This window comes from Aquarana catesbeiana, linkage group LG08, assembly GCF_042186555.1.
Source record: "Aquarana catesbeiana isolate 2022-GZ linkage group LG08, ASM4218655v1, whole genome shotgun sequence".
Taxonomy (NCBI): Eukaryota; Metazoa; Chordata; class Amphibia; order Anura; family Ranidae; genus Aquarana; species Aquarana catesbeiana.
Genome location: NC_133331.1, coordinates 168,214,746 through 168,233,623, shown reverse-complemented (window position 1 = coordinate 168,233,623; position 18,878 = coordinate 168,214,746). Strand labels below are relative to the sequence as shown.

General features: G+C 44.3%; 1 protein-coding gene across 1 annotated transcript in view; it reads right to left on the bottom strand.

The window, feature by feature from the left end:
* The window catches only part of MACROH2A2 (macroH2A.2 histone), an 81,407-nt gene that overhangs the window by 20,176 nt on the left and 42,353 nt on the right, over positions 1–18,878 (bottom strand). Inside the window, exons 2-4 of the mRNA XM_073596696.1 lie at positions 10,393–10,633; positions 7,644–7,750; positions 630–827 (exon numbers count right to left, since the gene is read on the bottom strand). Of these exons, the coding sequence (XP_073452797.1) occupies positions 630–827; positions 7,644–7,750; positions 10,393–10,564 (477 nt within the window). The 5' untranslated portion in view covers positions 10,565–10,633. The remainder of the gene's footprint in view (positions 1–629; positions 828–7,643; positions 7,751–10,392; positions 10,634–18,878) is intronic.

Here is an 18,878-nt window from a genome sequence, read left to right as displayed (position 1 = left end):
AGTTAATTAATCTTCAGAAAACTTAAAAAAAAAAAACCACAGGACTCAAACCTGGGAAAAGAAGGAACAGCAGCGCAAGTCAATCAAGTTCTACTGAATTGCACCATACTGTCATTCTAACACTGGAGCTTGCCGACAGGAGGAAGGAGCACAGGGATAATTATATCAGTGTTCTGCTGTTCTATCTTTATCCAGTCAGTCTGGGCCAGGTCTTTGGCCAAGCTTTAACTGTAGTGGAGAAAAGTGCGTTCTTGGATCTGGAGAATTGTGTGACAGAAATGAATTCTTTGGAATGAAAAAGGTGTTTATGCATATGTATTAATGTGCATACCTGCTTGCTTACAAAACCTTTACCACACTTAGGGGTCTCTATAAATGCAATTTATCAGACTTTTATAAGGAAATAGTAAAGCACTCTACATTACAATAGCAGGTGCAGCACACCTCTACAAATAATATATTTGGTGTGAGCTTTATAGATGTTCAGAGTAATTTGTTTGTACGTGACAAGCTTGTAGAGAAGTAACTAGCAAAAGAAATTACTAGTAAAACATTTTTCACTATCAATTCACAAATGGCAATTACTGCATTACTTGTATTCTACAGATAGTCATTATTTTTGTTCTGACCTTTTTCAGTAGTTTATTTTTCCCCGCTTTTGGTTTCTTTGCTGTTTTATCCAGTGCTTTGCCACCCTTCTTCTTTTTCTTCTCCACTGGTTGAGAGAGAATGGTCTCCTTGCCACGGGAGCCACGCTTTTTAGCCAGAAGCTCGGGGTGAATTCTTGGCAGGACACCTCCACTTGCAATAGTGACTCCTCTGAGTAACTGTAATTAAGGACATATTAAGATAAATATTGTAGACACATGTTCAGCTGCAGCTAGGTATTTCTCTGGATCTGCATGCCTCACACATATTTCTGCAATATATGAAGCTTTAAGACTTGTTCATCCAATAGTGCAAGCGGCAATGCCAACGCAGTAATGTTATAGGAGTATAAATCAATAGATCTCTAGGCCATGCCACTTGTACCTTCATTGCAGCGCTAAACATATGATTAAATATAAATAAAGTGCTATGCAATAAAGTACATAAATCAATAAATGCAAATAAATAGTGATCAAACTAAAGTCCATAAAAGGAGTCCCATAAAGAAATCCAAAATTCCGTGCTGAGGATGGAAGATCTGTGTGGCAAGTGTACGCAGAAGAATCACCAGCGTGTCACCCTTCACACATAAACAATTGAAGGCGCTTACTGCTGCGCATGCGCGATCGAAGTTCGGCCATTTTACACTAGGGAAACTGATCAGCCTTGGATATGTGTATAAACGCTCATTTATGCCACTTTCATGTAAGTGCACTACGATTTTATTAAATGTGAAACTTGTACAGTATTGCGCTATGTGGATCTTTCATGCACTATGATTACTGAGCATCACTGAGTGTTTTTGGACATTGTCCTCTGGCTTGTTTGCGAGTCTGCCATTGTCCATAAATCATGGACATCGGAGAGGACATCCAGGCTCCTATTTAGTAGATCTGAGATCCGATTGAGCGCTTTATGACTCGCTGAGTATGGGTGGTCACTGGTTTTCCGGTAAGCGCCTTAAATTGTTTGTGTGAAGGGTGACACGCTGGTGATTCTTCCGTGTACACTTACCACACAGATCTTCCATCCTCAGCACGGAATTTTGGATTTCTTTATGGAACTCCTTTTATGGACTTTAGTTTGATCACTGTTTATTTGCATATATTGATTTATGCACTTTATTGCACAGAACTTTGCACTTTATTTTTATTTAATCATATGTTTAGCGTTGCACTTTGTTTTATATATGTTGAATGTGCCTGGTATCTGTGTATATTGTACAGTTGCTTGTAATCAGTTCCGAGCACGGATATACACCCTTTTTGTTTTCATTACTTGTACCTTCATTAATTACTACAGGTATGGCTACTGTGTATACAATAGAGTACATGAAAACGTTATCATGATCTTGACGAAAGGATTCGTCAACCTGGGTCCTTACAAATTTAGAATAAAGACACGGACTGAGTAACATGGTTTTTATACGGCCACAGCAGCCAATTTTATTAACCAAAGAATAAAATATCATAACATTAAAACATACCAATAAGTGCAAATTCAACAATGTAATACCCAACAACAAGAGGTCTTTGGGTGTCCTTAAGGCACAATTTTACCTGGAATTTTCCATGTCCTCTGCTGCACACCAACCGGCTCGAAGACGTTCCGACATCACACATAATTCCACATTCCCCTCCCCCAGGAGACCTCGCTCCTGGGAAAACCACTGCTAACCAAGTGGAAGCGGCATACCTTAGATGGGCCCCACACTTTTGTAACCATGTGTTTACTGACCCCCAAAGACCCCTTGGCCCGCCACATGAGCTTGAGTGACACCTCATTCAAGCAAATCCCTCCACACGCCCTCAGCACCCCCTCCTGCAGGCCCAGAGACCAAATATCTGTCCCTACCACATTCAGGTGAACACCATCGTCCCTCCAATAGCGGACAGACTAATCCTCCAGCTCCCGATGGCGAACCACTAAGCCCCAAACCTGTCTACCTCCTTGTTTAACTTAATTCTCGTCTTGTTCAGACGACCAATGGAGTGAGCAAAATGGCAACATTTCTAGCCACGATATCTAACCATACAATGATACATCCGGGAAAGTCACGCATCAAATGCAAATGTCAAATTTGACCACCTTCACCAGGTCTCAAGCGGCCCGGACCCCCAACTCATTACCCCCAACCTGCAGCACTAAAATATCCGGGGGGCCTGTTGACTCATAATAGTAATGAAATGCAGGGAGAACCCAGCCCCACATCATGCCCTGAAACCCCAGCCATTTCAGAATGGCCTCACTCTGTAGGCTGCCAAGTTGCCTCCCCTCAGGATGAGCGTCAGCCCTCACAGCCCCACAAAAACATAGGAATCCCCCAAGATCCAGACAAAACCAGGAGGAAGATCTGAAGGAAAACAAAAGAAAACAGAGATCCACACAAAAACCTACAATGCAAAGAACAGCTGACACCTTCAGAGCAAATGAGGGCAAACATAAATATTAAAATGATCGGACTCCCACCTCCCTATGCGTCTCACAACCTGAACCCCATCTAGCCGCCGCTGTAGCCGCCCCCACATGAAAAGAATGAGTATTGAACTGGGAAAACCCCGCTGCTTGCCCCAGCAAAACAACGGCAAAAAATAGCCAAAAACTGAAATCATGACAAAGAAAATCAATCCATCCTTGTGCAGCAAAAAGGCACCAAGTGCCGACCCCCTCGCCTCGACAAGCCGCTGAACAGAAGAAACTGGGTAAACTGAGTCTGGTAGCACCCAAAACAAGGACACAGTAACCCCCTTTCCCAGATGATCAGTTTGAGATTTCCCAATATAAATCCTAACGTCAGCCACTGTCATATCCACAGTCATATGCTGGGGCGTCAGCCACTGTCATATCCGAGGCTCGCAGCCCACCTGCACCACACCTTTTCCGGCTAACCAGTTCCCCAATCTGGAATGCCTCAAAAAAGGCAAGTGCAAAAGCCACAGTGAACAGCTGCACCTCATAAACAGAGAGGCAGACCACGGGGAACTCCTCCACCAATTCCTGACGCAAATCAAACGAGAACCGGGCGCCTGGTATCTAGCTTCACCCCCCCTGTGCCGAAAACCCATCCTGGCCTGTCTCACCATAAAGTGTTTGGTAACATCACTCAAGCCATGCATCCGGAAGAGGAAAGCGAATGCGGCCAAGCCCCTGTTCAGTTTCAAAACTGATGTGCCCCTGGCAAATTCCGTCCCAATAAAATACAATAGCAAAGACAATACATCTGCAGTGGAAAAGCAACCACCGCCCGAACTTACCAAAGCAGACCACTCACCCCAAACCGACGATTAGGCAGCCCACGTGCCCCCCTTCACAGATCAACGCAACAGCTCCCCTCCTACTCCAATGCCAGTCTCCACAGCTGCTCATGACAAGGAAACCCCCCCCCCCCCCCCCCCCGTTCTGTTGCCAGCCTTCGGAACCTCTCCCACTGGAAACGAGACAATGAATCGGCAATGGAATTCTGAACACCTGGGACATGAACAGTTTGCACAAAGACAATTCAAACTTAAACATCGCAAGACAAGGTGACACAGTAAGCGCATCACCGCGGCAATGAAGACAGACAGGCTGGACACAAACTTCCACCGCCCCCATGTTGTCACAATGAAAACAAATTAGATGATCCCGAAACTTAGAGCCATAGGCATAATGCGGCAGGCAAAATTAAGCATATCCAATAAGGACTGCAATTGTTCAAGCTTAACCTTCGCTGTCTTGACCTCGTCAACCATCTGTTGCAGATCTTCCAATTTGTCAATCGGCAAATGACATTCCATCATTTGATCATTTGCGTGTCTATGACAATACCCCAGAATTGTATGACCGTGGCAGGACCCTCCGTGATTTCAGGCGCCAGAGGAATCCCAAACCGTGTCGCAATAGATTCCAAAGTGTGTAATAAAACAAAACAAACCGAGGAATCTGGGGGACCAATGCAAAGGAAATCGTCGAGATTGTGTATCACCGATCTTACCTGCGTCTTTTCCCATACCACCCATTCAACGAAGATGCTAAAAACCTCAAAAGACATGCCGGAAATGGAACAGCCTAACGGGAGACAGCGGTCAGGAAAATAACTGCCCATCCCCAAACAACCCAGCAAAATGTTGGCTCCCAGGGTGAACCGGCAGCAGGCAAAAAGCAGATTCGATATCTGTCTTTGATAACAACGATCCCTGGCTGTAGCGTTGCACCCAACTGACTGCGGCATCGAACGATGTATACGACACTGCAGCCAAGTCTGGAGAAATGGCATCATTCACCGAAGCTCCCTTCGGGTACTACAAATGGTGTATTAACCTAATTGATGTTGGGTTCCTTTTCCAGGACCACCACCAACGGAGACACATGCAAAGACAGACTGAGCAGAAGGTCAAATGGTCCAGCCATTCTCCTAAGTTCCAACTCTTTTGCCAATTTGTCAGAAACAAACTGAGGAGAATGCCACGTGGATTTCAAATACCGAGGCCGTGAAGATGGAGCCATCAGCACAGAACATGGATGCGAAAGCCATGAGCAAAACCATCTGCCAGGAAATATGCTGCCTCCCTCTGGACATCTACCTAGATATGGCACCATCGCGGGAAGGCCTACCGGTGCCCTCCCTTTTTGAAGCAGAATCCCCTTAGTTGGGACTTCTCTCTCTTAAAACATATGGCATAACTGTGTGAGCCCCCGCAACCAGAGCCCTCAAGGCGAAAACTACAGGCCACGCCAAGACGGCATGACCCCTCGCTGAACTGCCAACAAACTCCTTTTTTTTTTTAAAGGTTGGCCGACTGTCCAACATGCACCTGCACCGCTAGCCCCCCGAGAAAGGGCTGCCCTGAAGCCCTCTCGCCTGAGCCATGAGCTTCATCCAAAGCCCAATGTCCTTATGATCCCAGCGCAAGCCAGGTCGCAAGGCCTTCTGCTGGCGGAAGTGCTCTTCATAAACGCAGCCAAGCAGTACCCCCGTAAAACTCTATACGCTTTCCTAATGGCATCAAGATAGCAAAAAAAAAAAGTGGAGAACAATTCTCCAGTGCCTTTTTGCCAATGATGCTGGCCAAGATGGCAAAAGCCTGAAGCCAATTAGAAAAGTGCAGGGGATAAGCTGCCAGTGTCGCTTCGCCTCCTCCTCTATCTTGCTTTCGTCCACCTTACCCTTTCTCTATATTACATTTTCTCCAAAATGACATCCTGCTTAAGATAGACCCCCAGCAGGCCCTCAAAGTACACATAAATCTCGCACTTTGCCGCATCCGCCAACCGCACCCTATTCTCCGTGGTCACCTTTGCCTTGAGGGGTTCCAACTCCCCCAGCCGTCTCCGTCTGCAATGCAGACGTAATACTGGAAACAGAGGATGCAACTGCCTCAGTCCTGACAGCTGCCTCTCTGTGGCCCTGCTCAGGCGCCACCGTGTCCCCCCCCCCGGTAGATATCAGCCCTGCTGAGGGAGGTGAAGAAGGAACCACCAAGCCCACACTACCTGATCCACCCGCGGGCCCCTGGGATGGGAAAGAAGACCCGGCCGTGTCACAACGGGCCAATAACTCCTATAAACCTTCAAAAAATGCAGCCAAAACCGGAACGCGCCCGGGGGGCCCCGACAGAAGATCCTGAAGAGCCGCAAGTCTGGGGGTGCCTGAATCGCCGCCGACCTGACACCCTCGAAAGAACCCCAAGTGGAACCCCTAAACTAACCGTCCCACCCTGACAACCAGAAACAGACATAGAATGCGACTTACCAGGCTGCAGCCGCACTGAACCACGAACAGCCGTTTGTCCGGATCCCAGCTGGCTCCGCAAGGCAGGGTGCCTCTCTGTAGACCGCCCATCATCTTTGCTGGTGACCTCACCGGATTCGGCAGAAGATTCCCGCTGCGTCAGCGTCCCTTGCTCCCTGCGTTCTGGCAACTCTGGCTCAGGGCTCCTGGAAGCATCACCATCTGCCCCAGCCGTATCTTGTAAGTATGATGAGCTGCGGGGTACCTTAGAACCCCCAGCTGCAGCAGGGACATGCTGTCACTTTAAGGGGGCAGATCAACCAGCTCCGGCCTTCTTCCACTGACATTACCAGGCTGCAGCGGCCCTGGAAGACCAGCAGAGGGCGCCCGAAACCCTCCTGCATCCCATAGATTATCTATTTGCAGGTCAAGCTCCTCTCTGCACTTAAGCCACACAGAGAGCCGACGCTCAAGATCCCCGTGGCGGTAGCGGGCAGGGGAGTAAAGCGGACTTCCCCTCCGTGTGATCTCCTCCAACATCCAGGGCAGATGATCTCCTGCTGGGAGCAGCTGAGGGGCCGTGACACCCCCACTGCGTGTTCCCGATCGTCTCCCATGCTGAGCCGCCCCCTGCTCAGCACCTCAGCAGGGGGGGGGGTGCCGCAGGCTCTGGTACCTGAAGAGAGGGGGAGGAGGGAGAGTAAGAGCAGGATGCCCTTCTCCCCCCTCGGGTCCCGATGAGGATTCTTCCCAGGGCCACCGCTGGGACTGGAAGCATGAAGCCCTGTAGCAGGACCTGGAGGGTCCCTATGACAGGGGCTCCTACCTTGCCGCTGGACCTGGGGGACAGGCGAACCCTCCTAGCACATTTCCGATCAGGTGGGGAAGTAGCAGGTAACAAGGACCTCTGCCTCCAATCGGGTAAGGGCTACACCCCCTCCAAATACACTGACCTAGCTGACCATTCCCTGACCCTGTTCCTCCCTTAGTAATGCCACCCCTCCTTCCATTCTCTCCACCAGGTCTCCCTTTATATTTACAGCACAAGTGCTACTGCACAGAAAGCAATATATCTCTAGCCAATGGAATTGGTTTCCTTTTAAAAGTTTCTAATTATTAGGATATCCAAGCTTCCTGTTGACGCCTAATGTAACAAAAAAAACCCCTGCAAAATATACTACAAGGCTTATCTTCAATTCTAACTGAACAAATATGCTGTTTAAATTATAAACATAAAACTTAGATCTGTGTACAACTTAAAAGGCCGATAATTGCACACCAGTACCTGATTAAGTTCCTCATCATTAGCAACTGCTAAAAGGATGTGTCTTGGAGTGATTCTGCCTTTCTTGTTGTCTCGAGCTGCATTCCCCGCAAGTTCCAAGATTTCAGCTGTGAGTCAACAGAACAGCCATTACCAACAAATCCAAAATCAGCACTTATATATCTAAGATCTTTGATTTAAATAAAATGAATCAATGTTTTAATTTACAGTGGCTAATTTCATTCTGTCACTTTATGATTTATGTTCACAAAAAAAAAGTAAATAATTAGTGTTTACCGGAATAAAACATATTGAAGTAAATATTTAGGATCTGTGTGGGCGGCCTTGTTGGGTAAATGCAATGTGGTTTTGAAATCAGTCTGAGATGCTTCAGAGATCTTTTAGTCCTCATTCACATGAGGACCTTTCCTATCACCCATGCAAAGAGCATTTTTCCCCACACGGGATGCACAAGTGTTCTGTGAATCCACATGCAGGCAGTTTCAATCATGTCTGTTGGGATGCAGCAGCTTTTTCCTATCAGTTGCTGAGCCAGTGCTGAGTGCTCAGGACACAGAGTTTAAACTTTCAATTTGAGTAACTACCAGTGGATAATGCTCATTTTAAAGTGTTACTAAACCCACAACAGCATGAAAACTCTTCCTACAAACTTTAACTAGTGCTCGGCCGGACACTGATAGAAGTCTGCTTCAGTCCTGGGTTTTGTAACACTTTAACCCCTTTACATGTAGTAATCCATATAAACATTGTCTGCTCAGCAGCGCATATGTGCGGTATGTGGGTGCTAAAGCCCAGCTTTTTTGCGACCCCATAAATGCATCGCTGGCCAGGCAATGTTTATGTGCTGGGAGCATGTTCCCTGCGTGCTCCCAGCATGAAGATCGAGCTGCTAAAAACGACTCTTGGTCCTGAGAAGACATTGGTAGCTGGCAGGACTGGATTCCAATCATGTGACTACTGACAGCCAATCACAGTGTTCGCATGTTTGCTGACCTTTCTGCCCCCCTGGGTGTACAGAACTTTCAATGGAGACACCAGGGAGAGTGAAAATGTCTCTTGGTGCCAAGAAGACATCAGTAGCTGGCGGGGCCAGCTTCTGATCATGTGACCACTGTGACAGCCAATCACAGTGGTCACATGATCGCGAACCTTCCTGCCCCCTGGGTGTTATGAACTTTCATTGGAAACACCAGGGAAGGGGTTAAAGCCCCGATGAAGGAGATAATGTGCATTCCCTGAAACTCACTGACTACAGCATATGTCTGGAATAAAACCTAAATTCAGATTATAAACCTTGGTGTGGCACTTTGACTTTTGCACTCAAGCTGGTGCCAATTTGACAGACATGTGGATGCAGGTGTGTGTCTCTAAATGCACCTGTATGGCTGTCAAATTAGAACTACCGACTGTGTCCATGCAGTTGCAGCATTCCAATGAACATAAGTTGGACTGCCGGCATGCGGATGCAAGGAACACTTGTGCATCCCATGTGGGCAAAGATTGCCCTTCACAAAGGGGGTACGGATAGGTATGCCCATGAATGAGGCCTTAGAATCCACTGGCAGTACAGCTAATTTGCATTTCACCTGCTTCAGCTATTTCTGCATTCTCATAGGCTTGTTTGGGAAGTTAAGCAGTTCTGAAGCAATCAAAAGCCAAAACACTGGCCCTTACTGTGTACATTTTATTCTGAGGATAATTTTTTATTAGGCCGCTAGGTGTTTAGAAGACTGGTATATGGGTTCTGTTAAGACTGGGCAACAAGTGCAACCAATCAGTGAGAAAATTATGTTGTTCAGCAAACACTGCAATTCTGTAGCGAGCAAAACCACCTAGATGTGAGCTCATTAGTCTGCTGCTTCTTCTTCACTATCCAATCAGACTAGGGACAGGAACAATACCTAGTTGTTACAGGTTTCCAGCCTGATTTTACAGTTTCGCAGGCCTGTGAAAATCTCAGAATTGAATGGACAGAAAAAAAAAAATCATCTGAGAGGTGAATGTAGTTTATCTGTGTATTTAGCTGTTTTTCTGAAGTTCAGCTTTGAAATCCAATTAAACCTTTAGTTTAAATTAGCTAAATACATTCAACGTGTATCAGAATGAAATGTGCTGTATGTCCTACAGTTTTTGTTTTCTTTCTAAAGCAGCTACAGCTTAAAAATAAATACCTGTCTCTCGTCAACAAGCCTCACTCACAAGGACACTTGCTATTTGTGTAGAAGCAGTATTCTCTCTGCAGAGGTCTGACATGTACCTGATGAATTACAGCTAGAGCTCTTCAATTGGTGGGAAAAATGAGCTGTGCTTATTGCATAGCTAGGGGTCACTCCGTAGAATGCCTCAGACCTCTCCAGAGAGACCACTGCTTCCTCAGCAAAGGTCCCACCCTGCAGATGGGACAGGCTTTTTTACTCAGTACTGTAGTGTGGTTTTTTTTTTTTTTTTTTTTTTTTTTTTAGAAAGAAAATTATTTGTAAGAAATTGAACACCTTTTTGTTTTAACACTCCTGAAATGTATATAGCTGATTTAAACTGAAAGTTGAATTTGGCTTTATTTAGGAGGTGGTTAAATATCTGTACAATTGTATGACCTAAATTTATGTAGAACAGCATACGTTTTTTGAAGCCCATTTACCAAGTATTAAAAATTCCGGTAAGATTAGAAGTTTTCTAGGTGTCAATAAATCATCTGACTTGTGTGCCCACAGTCTTGGCTGAGTATTTACATCGTGAAAATAATAGTTACCTGCTAAGTATTCTATGACAGCTGCCATGTACACAGGGGCTCCCATGCCTATCCTGTATTTGTGTGTTCCTCTTCTCAAGTAACGCATCATTCTACCAACCGGAAAGATGACTCCAGCCCTTGACGAGCGAGACAGCTTGGTTGTTTTCTTTTTCCCCCCTCTGGCAGACATCTTTGTTTTGTCTGGTGTCCGTTCCTATAAACTGTGAAGTTGTGCTGCTTAGTTAAAAGGAACCAATGACTGCAAAATAAAACCATAAAATCAGATTAATATAACATCCCTGCCAGTATCTCAACATAAAGTTAATCTGAACAAAGGGAGAATACCAGTGCAAAATACTTATGGGCAGCTTTGCTATACCTTTTTAAATTAGCATATCATTTTTTTTATTCAGCGTTTCCCAAGTATTTCAAGAAGTTCTAACAGTGCATAATTTTGCAGGGGATATTGCCTATACAATGATTGAATATACAGTGTTCTAGCAATTCAGCCTACTTTTGCGGTTGTCCATAAAACACAATTGTTTGAACTAAGGGTATGAAAAACATTGCTTTAAAGCAAATCTGATGTAATCATTTTATACATTTATATGCCTCCAAGTAGCTGGAGCCATAATTCCCAGTTGACACCCAATATGGAAACCCCGGGCGTTCAGTTTTTAAAATGGCAACCAGCTTTTGTGGTTGAGAGCTTTGGATCCTCATACTCCATGCACCTCACAGCTGGTCAGTTAGGCTACCATATCACAGTGATGAAATATAGAACAAAGAAAGCTGCCATAGGGATACTACCATATCCAAAGCTATCTTCAAATTAAAGTTTCTTACAGTCCAAGTATTCGTATCTCTTGGAAGTTTGAAGCCATAATGAAGGGTGTCTCCCATAACTTCTGAAAAATATTGGCTTGTTTAATCAATAAATGGACTTTCATACTTGGACATACTCTTTGCCATATTTTTTGTTCTATAATTTGTATATCTTGATTTGACAGCCAAGGCTGTGGAATCCCAAGGCTGCGAATAAGGAGACTGAATATTTAATAAGCAGCACTACAAAAGCCACACCTTCTATCACAGTGATGAAACCAATGGTGAGGTGTGGGAGTCAAGTTGGGCAAAGCAGCAATTAGAACCACAGAACCTGGTTATTTGCAAAACAAGTCAGAATAGATCAGAATAGAGTGACACAAAAAAAGGAATCGATGTGGCATCTGATAGGTTATTGGAAGTTTTGTATTTAAAGAACATTTCAAGGTTCAATTTATTAAAGCTTTCACCCAAGATACATGCATTGTTACCTAAGATTCAGTTAGAAAAATGTGTCAATTTTGGGGGAAAGTTGTATATATCTTGAGCGAAAACATAAGTAAATCACAAGTAAATCTTTATATCAGAAAGTACTGATTGCGCGATAACTTATCAGACACGCATATACAAGGACAGAGTAACTATTGAGAAGAGTCAAACATCCAGAAGTGACATCATCACTATGGCTTGACAACAAATTCTGTGTAATATCTCCATTCAGTGATTTATTTTCAATATTTATATGAAGAATAGAACATTTCTTTTTTTCACAGCACAAAGACTAACATAATTAGAACTGTTAAAACACAAGATCTAATGAGAATAGCTGACTGGGGAATTCTTCAAAACAGCAATCCATGTTTGCTTGTCTAATGAGTGTAATTGGCAGAACAAAGAAGAAAAAAGCAGACTTTTTCCAATAATGCCACCACCATCCCGATTCCCCGGAGAGCAGCTGCATATGAAGTACTCTAAAGATGAAGGTTTCCATGGATGTTATACAAGAATGGAACGGTATTTCCATTTTAACTGTTGCTGTTAGGAGAGAGATTTATAGCCTGATGCCAGCATGCTATAACACTAAATACCAAGTCAAATAGCAAAGGAGGTGTGGATGGATAAACATTTCTTAAACTTTTGCAGAAATTCATACACCACGGACTCCATTTACATCGGAGATATACGATACAAAATACAAAAGCATACAGTAGTAAAAAGCAAAATATTATCTGTTCAGGCTAAGATAAAAAGACAAAGTTTTGCATTGCTAACCTCATGCAATCAGTAGCTTTCTTTTGTTGTACAACTCTACCCTAGCACCCTCTTGGGACCAACTCCCTCTGATGTAGGATTTGAGCAGATGTCTTCTCTAATAGGCCTTGTGGAGTAATGTCCTCACATGACGAGTGACAAGATCTTGAACTATCCAAGCTGGAGAGGCCACAGCCAATGCAGGAGGTAGCTAGTTCATCTGAAGTAGGTAGTGGGGCATATCTATGGGATCAGGAGGGTAGCTGACCCCAACTTGTTTTAAATAGCAGTATTGTACATTTAATACAGCATTGAGGACCCCCCATCGCTGACACCAGAGGAGAAGAGGAAAAGCTCTGAGATGTCAGGTAACCAGTCAGAGGACACCAGACATTTTGCTTAAAGCCCAGATATGTATGTTCAAATTAAAAATAAATAAATAATTTAAAAATGTGCATGGTTTCTAGGCAAATGATGTCATACATCCATGGAACCCTGAGGAGGAAAAGAGGGGCTTTATCAGCTAAGCACACCCTCCTGCAAGCAATGCATTAAGGTAAAAAATGTTTTTTTTAATCTTTTGAGACTGATAGAAAAATGTGTTTTTTAACATTATTATTATTATAATAATAATAATAATAATAATACAGGATTTATAATAGCGCCAACAGTGCTTTCAATTTGTTGCATATGGTTTCTCCTAATCTGGAAAGAAGTGTTCCGGGTCTAGTATGTTAGCCTCAGGGTAATGCATAATAATCAATGTAAACATTAAGGACCGCTTGGTGTACAGAGCCGATCTCTGATCTCAACAGGCAGTGCTTCTTGACCAAGCTGATTAATGAAACAGGCAATTAAGATAATTGTCTTACACAAAAAAGATCAATAAATTAGTTTTATATAATGTTCCTACTGCCAGAGATATTCTAGAAATTATATATAACCTAATTGTTATACCTGCAGCACAGGGTGATAAAAGAAAAGGATAATTAATCAAGCAGTTAAATATACTTATGGTGTTTTGAGAACATTTTTGAGTGTCTGGTATTAAATGAAAAATGAATCTTTGCTAAAAATCAATTTCAGTGTATGGTCACCTGTCACGGTTTAATGATTCTTTCTGCCTTCTATAATGGAAAGTTTCTTTATAATAGTCAGGGATAATTAAACTTGAAGTAATAGGTTCCTACTGGAAAAGAGAGACAGGCTTTTTAAATAGTTAATGTTTTATACAGTTCTTTAACATTTTATTCATTGGATGAATCTAGCTGAACGAAAGATTGTGGTTAGTAAAATGACTAATGTAAATCATGGATTTTAAAAAAAGGAAACAAAAAATATAAAACCTTCAGTAGAATGTACAGAATTGGTGCAGGATATATTTTATTGCTTTACTTATTTTCTTATTTGTGCCAATATAAATTTACACTGCAAAAATTTAATTTTCTTAATTTTAACAATCTAACATATAGTGAAGAATTGTAAAGTACAACTATAACTTCATGTATTGCAGTCTAAACAAGTACTAAATCCAGCCTCATAAAGAAAACTGGTTGTTAAAGACACCGGCGGCCCCGCTCCTTAAAGTGATACTAAAGAATTTTTTAAAAATAACAAACTTGTCATACTTACCTCCACATGCAGCTCGTTTTGCACAGAATGGTCCTGAACATCCAGTGGTCCTCCCCGCATTAGATAACCCCCTTGGAGAAGCGCTCTCCCGAGGGGGTTACCTTGCGGATACGCTCCCTAGTCCAGCATTCGGCATCCATAGAGGCCGAATGCAGGGCTCGGCCCTGCCCCCCGGAGCCTGCGTCATTGGATTTGATTGATGGCAGTGGGAGCCAATGGCTGCGCTGCTATCTATCCAATCAAGAGCCGGGAACCCGTGAAGAGAGGGACGGCGGGGACACGCCGACAGAAATTCGGGGCTCAGGTAAGTAAAACGGGGGGCTGGGGGGCCGGTGACTGCAAGGCGTTTTTTCACCTTGATGCATAGAAAGCATTAAGGTGAAAAAACACAAGCCTTTGCAACCCCTTTAACACTGAAGCTACTAAACATAGCTTACACACTAGGCTAAACACTGCTAAATGCTGGCAAAAAATGCTACAACATTAGTGTTTTTTTGTCCAGCGTTTCTAAAGCAGTTTTCAGCTTTCTAGTGTGCCTGAAGCCTCAACATTGAAAGTTGGTTAGGTACACACAAACTTTTTTTTTTTTTTTTTTTTAAATACATTCATTCACAACCCCAATTCCAAAAAAGTTAGGGTGCTGTGTAAAATCTATATAAAAACAGAATGCAATAATTTGCAAATCTCATAAACCCATATTTTTATCACAACAGTGAATAAATGTACCAATCTAAGAAAATAAATAGGTAATTTTGAAATTGATGGCAGCAACCCGTCTCAAAGTTGGGACAGGACCATGTTTACCACAGTGTAGCATCCCCACTTTTAACAACACTCCTCATGTGCGCGCTATAGCCGAATGATGGCTACAGCGCGGACCTACATTGCCGGGACGCCGTGATATGGCGTCCTCAAGTGCATGAGGTGCCTGCCCGCCCCCTGTGGGGCCTAAGCGGCACGCTCTGTGATCACCGTGTCAATGAGACTCAGCTGATCACAGATCGGAGTAAGGGGCCGATCCCAGCCCCTCACCACCTGACCAGCTGTCAGCCAATAACAGCTGATCACGTGATGTAAACAGAAGATCGGTAATCTTTTTTTTTTTTATCTCCTCACGAGAAAAAAAAGCCGATCACCGGCTTCTGTGGAAGGGACATCGGTCCTGAAGAGGAAGAGCCATAGCCACCTCATCTGTGCCCACCAGTGCCACCAATCATTGCCGCCAATCAGTACCACCTATCAATGCCCACCAGTGCCAACTATCAATGCCCACCAGTGGTACCAATCAGTGCCACCTAGCAGTGCTGCCTATCAGTTTCACCTACCAGTGCCCATCGCTGCCACCTATCAGTGCTACCCATTAGTTTTCAGTCTTTTTGTTTTGTTAACAAACATAAAAAACCCAGCAGTGATTAAAGCGGAGCTCCACCCTAAAGTGGAACTTCCGCTCATCGGATTCCTCCCCCCTCCGGTGCCACAATTGGCACCTTTCAGGGGGGAGGGGGGTGCAGATACCTGTATAATACATGTAATTGCACCCACTTCTGGGAATAGCTAGCCGCAGATAGCCCGCCCCTCCCCCGTTGTGTTCTGGGAAACACACAGTTCCCACAACACAATGGGGACCAGTGAAGACGCGCAGTGCGACTCGTGCATGCGCAGTAGGGAACCGGGCAGTGAAGCCACAACGATTCACTTCCTGATTCCCTGACCGAGGATGGCAGCGGGGGCAGCCGAGAACCGAGCGATTGCTTGTCATCTGCTGCCGACATCGCGGGCACCCTGGGCAGGTAAGTGTCCATTTATTAAAAGTCAGCAGCTGCAGTATTTGTAGCTGCTGGCTTTTAACCACTTCAGCCCCGGAAGCATTTATCCCCTTCCTGACCAGAGCACTTTTTGCGATTCGGCACTGCGTCGATTTAACTGACAATTGCGCGGTCGTGCGACGTGGCTCCGAAACAAAATTGATGTCCTTTTTTTTCCCCACAAATAGAGCTTTCTTTTGGTGGTATTTGATCACCTCTGCGATTTTTATTTTTTGCGCTAAAACAAAATAAGAGCGACAATTTTGAAAAAAAAAAATGCATTATTTTTTACTTTTTCCTATAATAAATATCCCCAAAAAATATATTAAACATTTTTTTTTCCTCAGTTTAGGCCGAATCGTATTCTTCTACATATTTTTGGTAAAAAAAAAAAAAAAAATCGCAATAAGCCTTTATTGATTGGTTTGCGCAAAATTTATAGCGTTTACAAAATAGGGGATATTTTAATGGCATTTTTATTAATATATTTTTTTTTTACTAGTTTTGGCGGTGATCAGTGATTTTTATTGTGACTGCGACATTATGGCAGACACATCGGGCATTTTTGACACATTTTTGGGACCATTGTCATTTATACAGCAATCAGTGCTATAAAAATGCACTGATTCCTGTGTAAATGACATTGGCAGTGAAGGGGTTAACCACTACGGGGCGGGGAGAGGTTAAGTATGTCCTAGGGGAGTGATTCTAACTGTCAGGGGGATGGGCAGTGTGTGTGATGTCACTGATCTCTGCTCCGATGACAGGGAGCAGAGATCGAGTGACACTGTCACTAGGCAGAACGGGGAGATGCTGTTTATAACAGCTCCTCTCCGTGAGGCGATCGCGGGTATGCCCGCGGCGATCGAGTCCGCGGGACCCGCGACCCGACTCACGGAGATCGCGGCAGGCGCGCACACACGCTGCTGGCGGCGCGCGCACACGGCGGCACATTCAAAGTAATGTACAGGTACGTTACTTTGCGCAGCCGTGCCATTCTGCCGACGTATATCTACAGGAGCCGGTCGGTAACCGGGTTAATATTTTTTTTTTTTTTTTAAGGTGGACGGACCTCCTCTTTAAATACCACCAAAAGAAAGCCCCATTTCTGGGAAAAAAATTATAAAAATGTAATCTGGGTACAGTGTTGCATGACCACGCAATGGTCATTCAAATTGTGACAGCGCTGAAAGCTGAAAATTGATCTGGGCAGGAAGGGAGTTTAGGTGTCCACTAAGCAAGTGGTTAATGTCTGGGAACTGAAGTCCAGGTGTTTTTGGGGAGGAATGTTGTCCCATGTTTGCCTGAGCATATGCTGCTCTAAAACCTGGATATATCTTTCAGCATTGATGGTGCTTTTCCAAATGTGCAAGCTGCCCATTCCATATGCACTAATGCGCCCCCATATCAGAGATGCCGGCTTTTGAACTGAGTGCGATAACTAGCCGAAATTAAGGCCCCTTGAACCCATAGGAAAAGGGAGCCTTGACTGATGGAGGCATGGCTAGGAACTGGGCATGGTTACACACAATATGTAAAGTAGCACAAAATGATTGGCTACTTAGATGTGGGGTAAGGAGGCAGAGTCTGAACTCTTATAAAACTTCTCACTGAGTTTGCCATATGAGCCATGAGGAATCGCAGCTGAGAAGAGTTGGCCGCGCTCCCGCCCTGTCTATGATGTTGGTCACAGCTTTCTTAGTGGATTATCTCCCTTGCCAGTGTTAAAAGTAGCCTTAATGGGTTTAAAGTCTGCCCAGCACTCATGGTAAAGACAGGCCCTTCAAAGGAGAAGTATGGGAAAGCAAAAATAGGTAGTACATGCTACCCTCATACCTCCACTATATTTCTTTCTTTCCTCAGTCCTTTAGTTTTTGCAGAATAGTGTTTTGAAAAGTCCAGAATTAGCCTCTAACGGTTCTCTCTCTGTTCAAAAGTTTCCAGGGGGTGGATACAGCTCCACAATCCAGCCACTTCTTCAGTCCCTCCCTCTGGAGGACATGTGAGTGTGATTGGTGAAGAGGTGCACACTCAAGTTGCTATCTAGAGTGAGCACGTTCTTCACGTGCCTCTGTTTCCATGGCAGCATGTCCCCAGCTAAAACCCAGAAGCAGAGGCAGCGTGACACAAGCACTCCATTTTCCTCACCTCCCAACAGCTGGACCATGTTTGCAGCTCTTATCTGCAAGCCTCCAACACCTCCTTCAGTGGGCTTTGATGTTACTGTGTCCTCCGAATTCCCTCCCCCCCCCCCTTCCCCTCACTCAATGTCCATATCAGTGTCTCATCCAGCCGACAGGGGGAGGGGAGAGTGTCACTGAACACTTCTCATGTCCAGTAATGAACACAGGTAAGCTTTCTACACATTGCACTGTTATATCAGAAGAGGAGACGAGAAGCATAGTAATCGGCTTTCTGTGTCTGTTCTCTGACATTAACACAGTGCTATGTGTAGAGAGCATACCTGTGTACAGTACATAGGAGAGCGAGACTCACAACTCCCCCCACATCTGAAGTGACCCCCGATATGTCCCCAGAGTCTTCTTTTAATGTACATAAAAAAATCATTCCTCTGCCACTGATCCCACCCCCCCATCACCATCCCTCTGCCACTGATGTCATCCCTATCCCCCATCCCCTGTACTCCTATACAGTCCCATCATCCCCATCCCCTGTTTTTCTGTAAAGTCCCATCATCCCCTGTACTCCTATACAATCCCATCATCCCCATCCCCTGTAATCCTAGCAGTGTATACCAGTCTAAGCATATGTAAATAAAGGCTCCATGACCTCAATCACATAGAACAATTTGAATAGCCAATAAAATGATAAAATCACAACATTAGCTCTAATTGTTTTACAGTAAATGCAGGCAATGCTGACAAAAGCCAGAGTTGTATTTTACTTTAAAAATGTATTCTTTGCATTATAATTTTAGCAGGAAAGAAGAATAGAATACACTGTACAGAGCACTATCACTGACCTCTACAC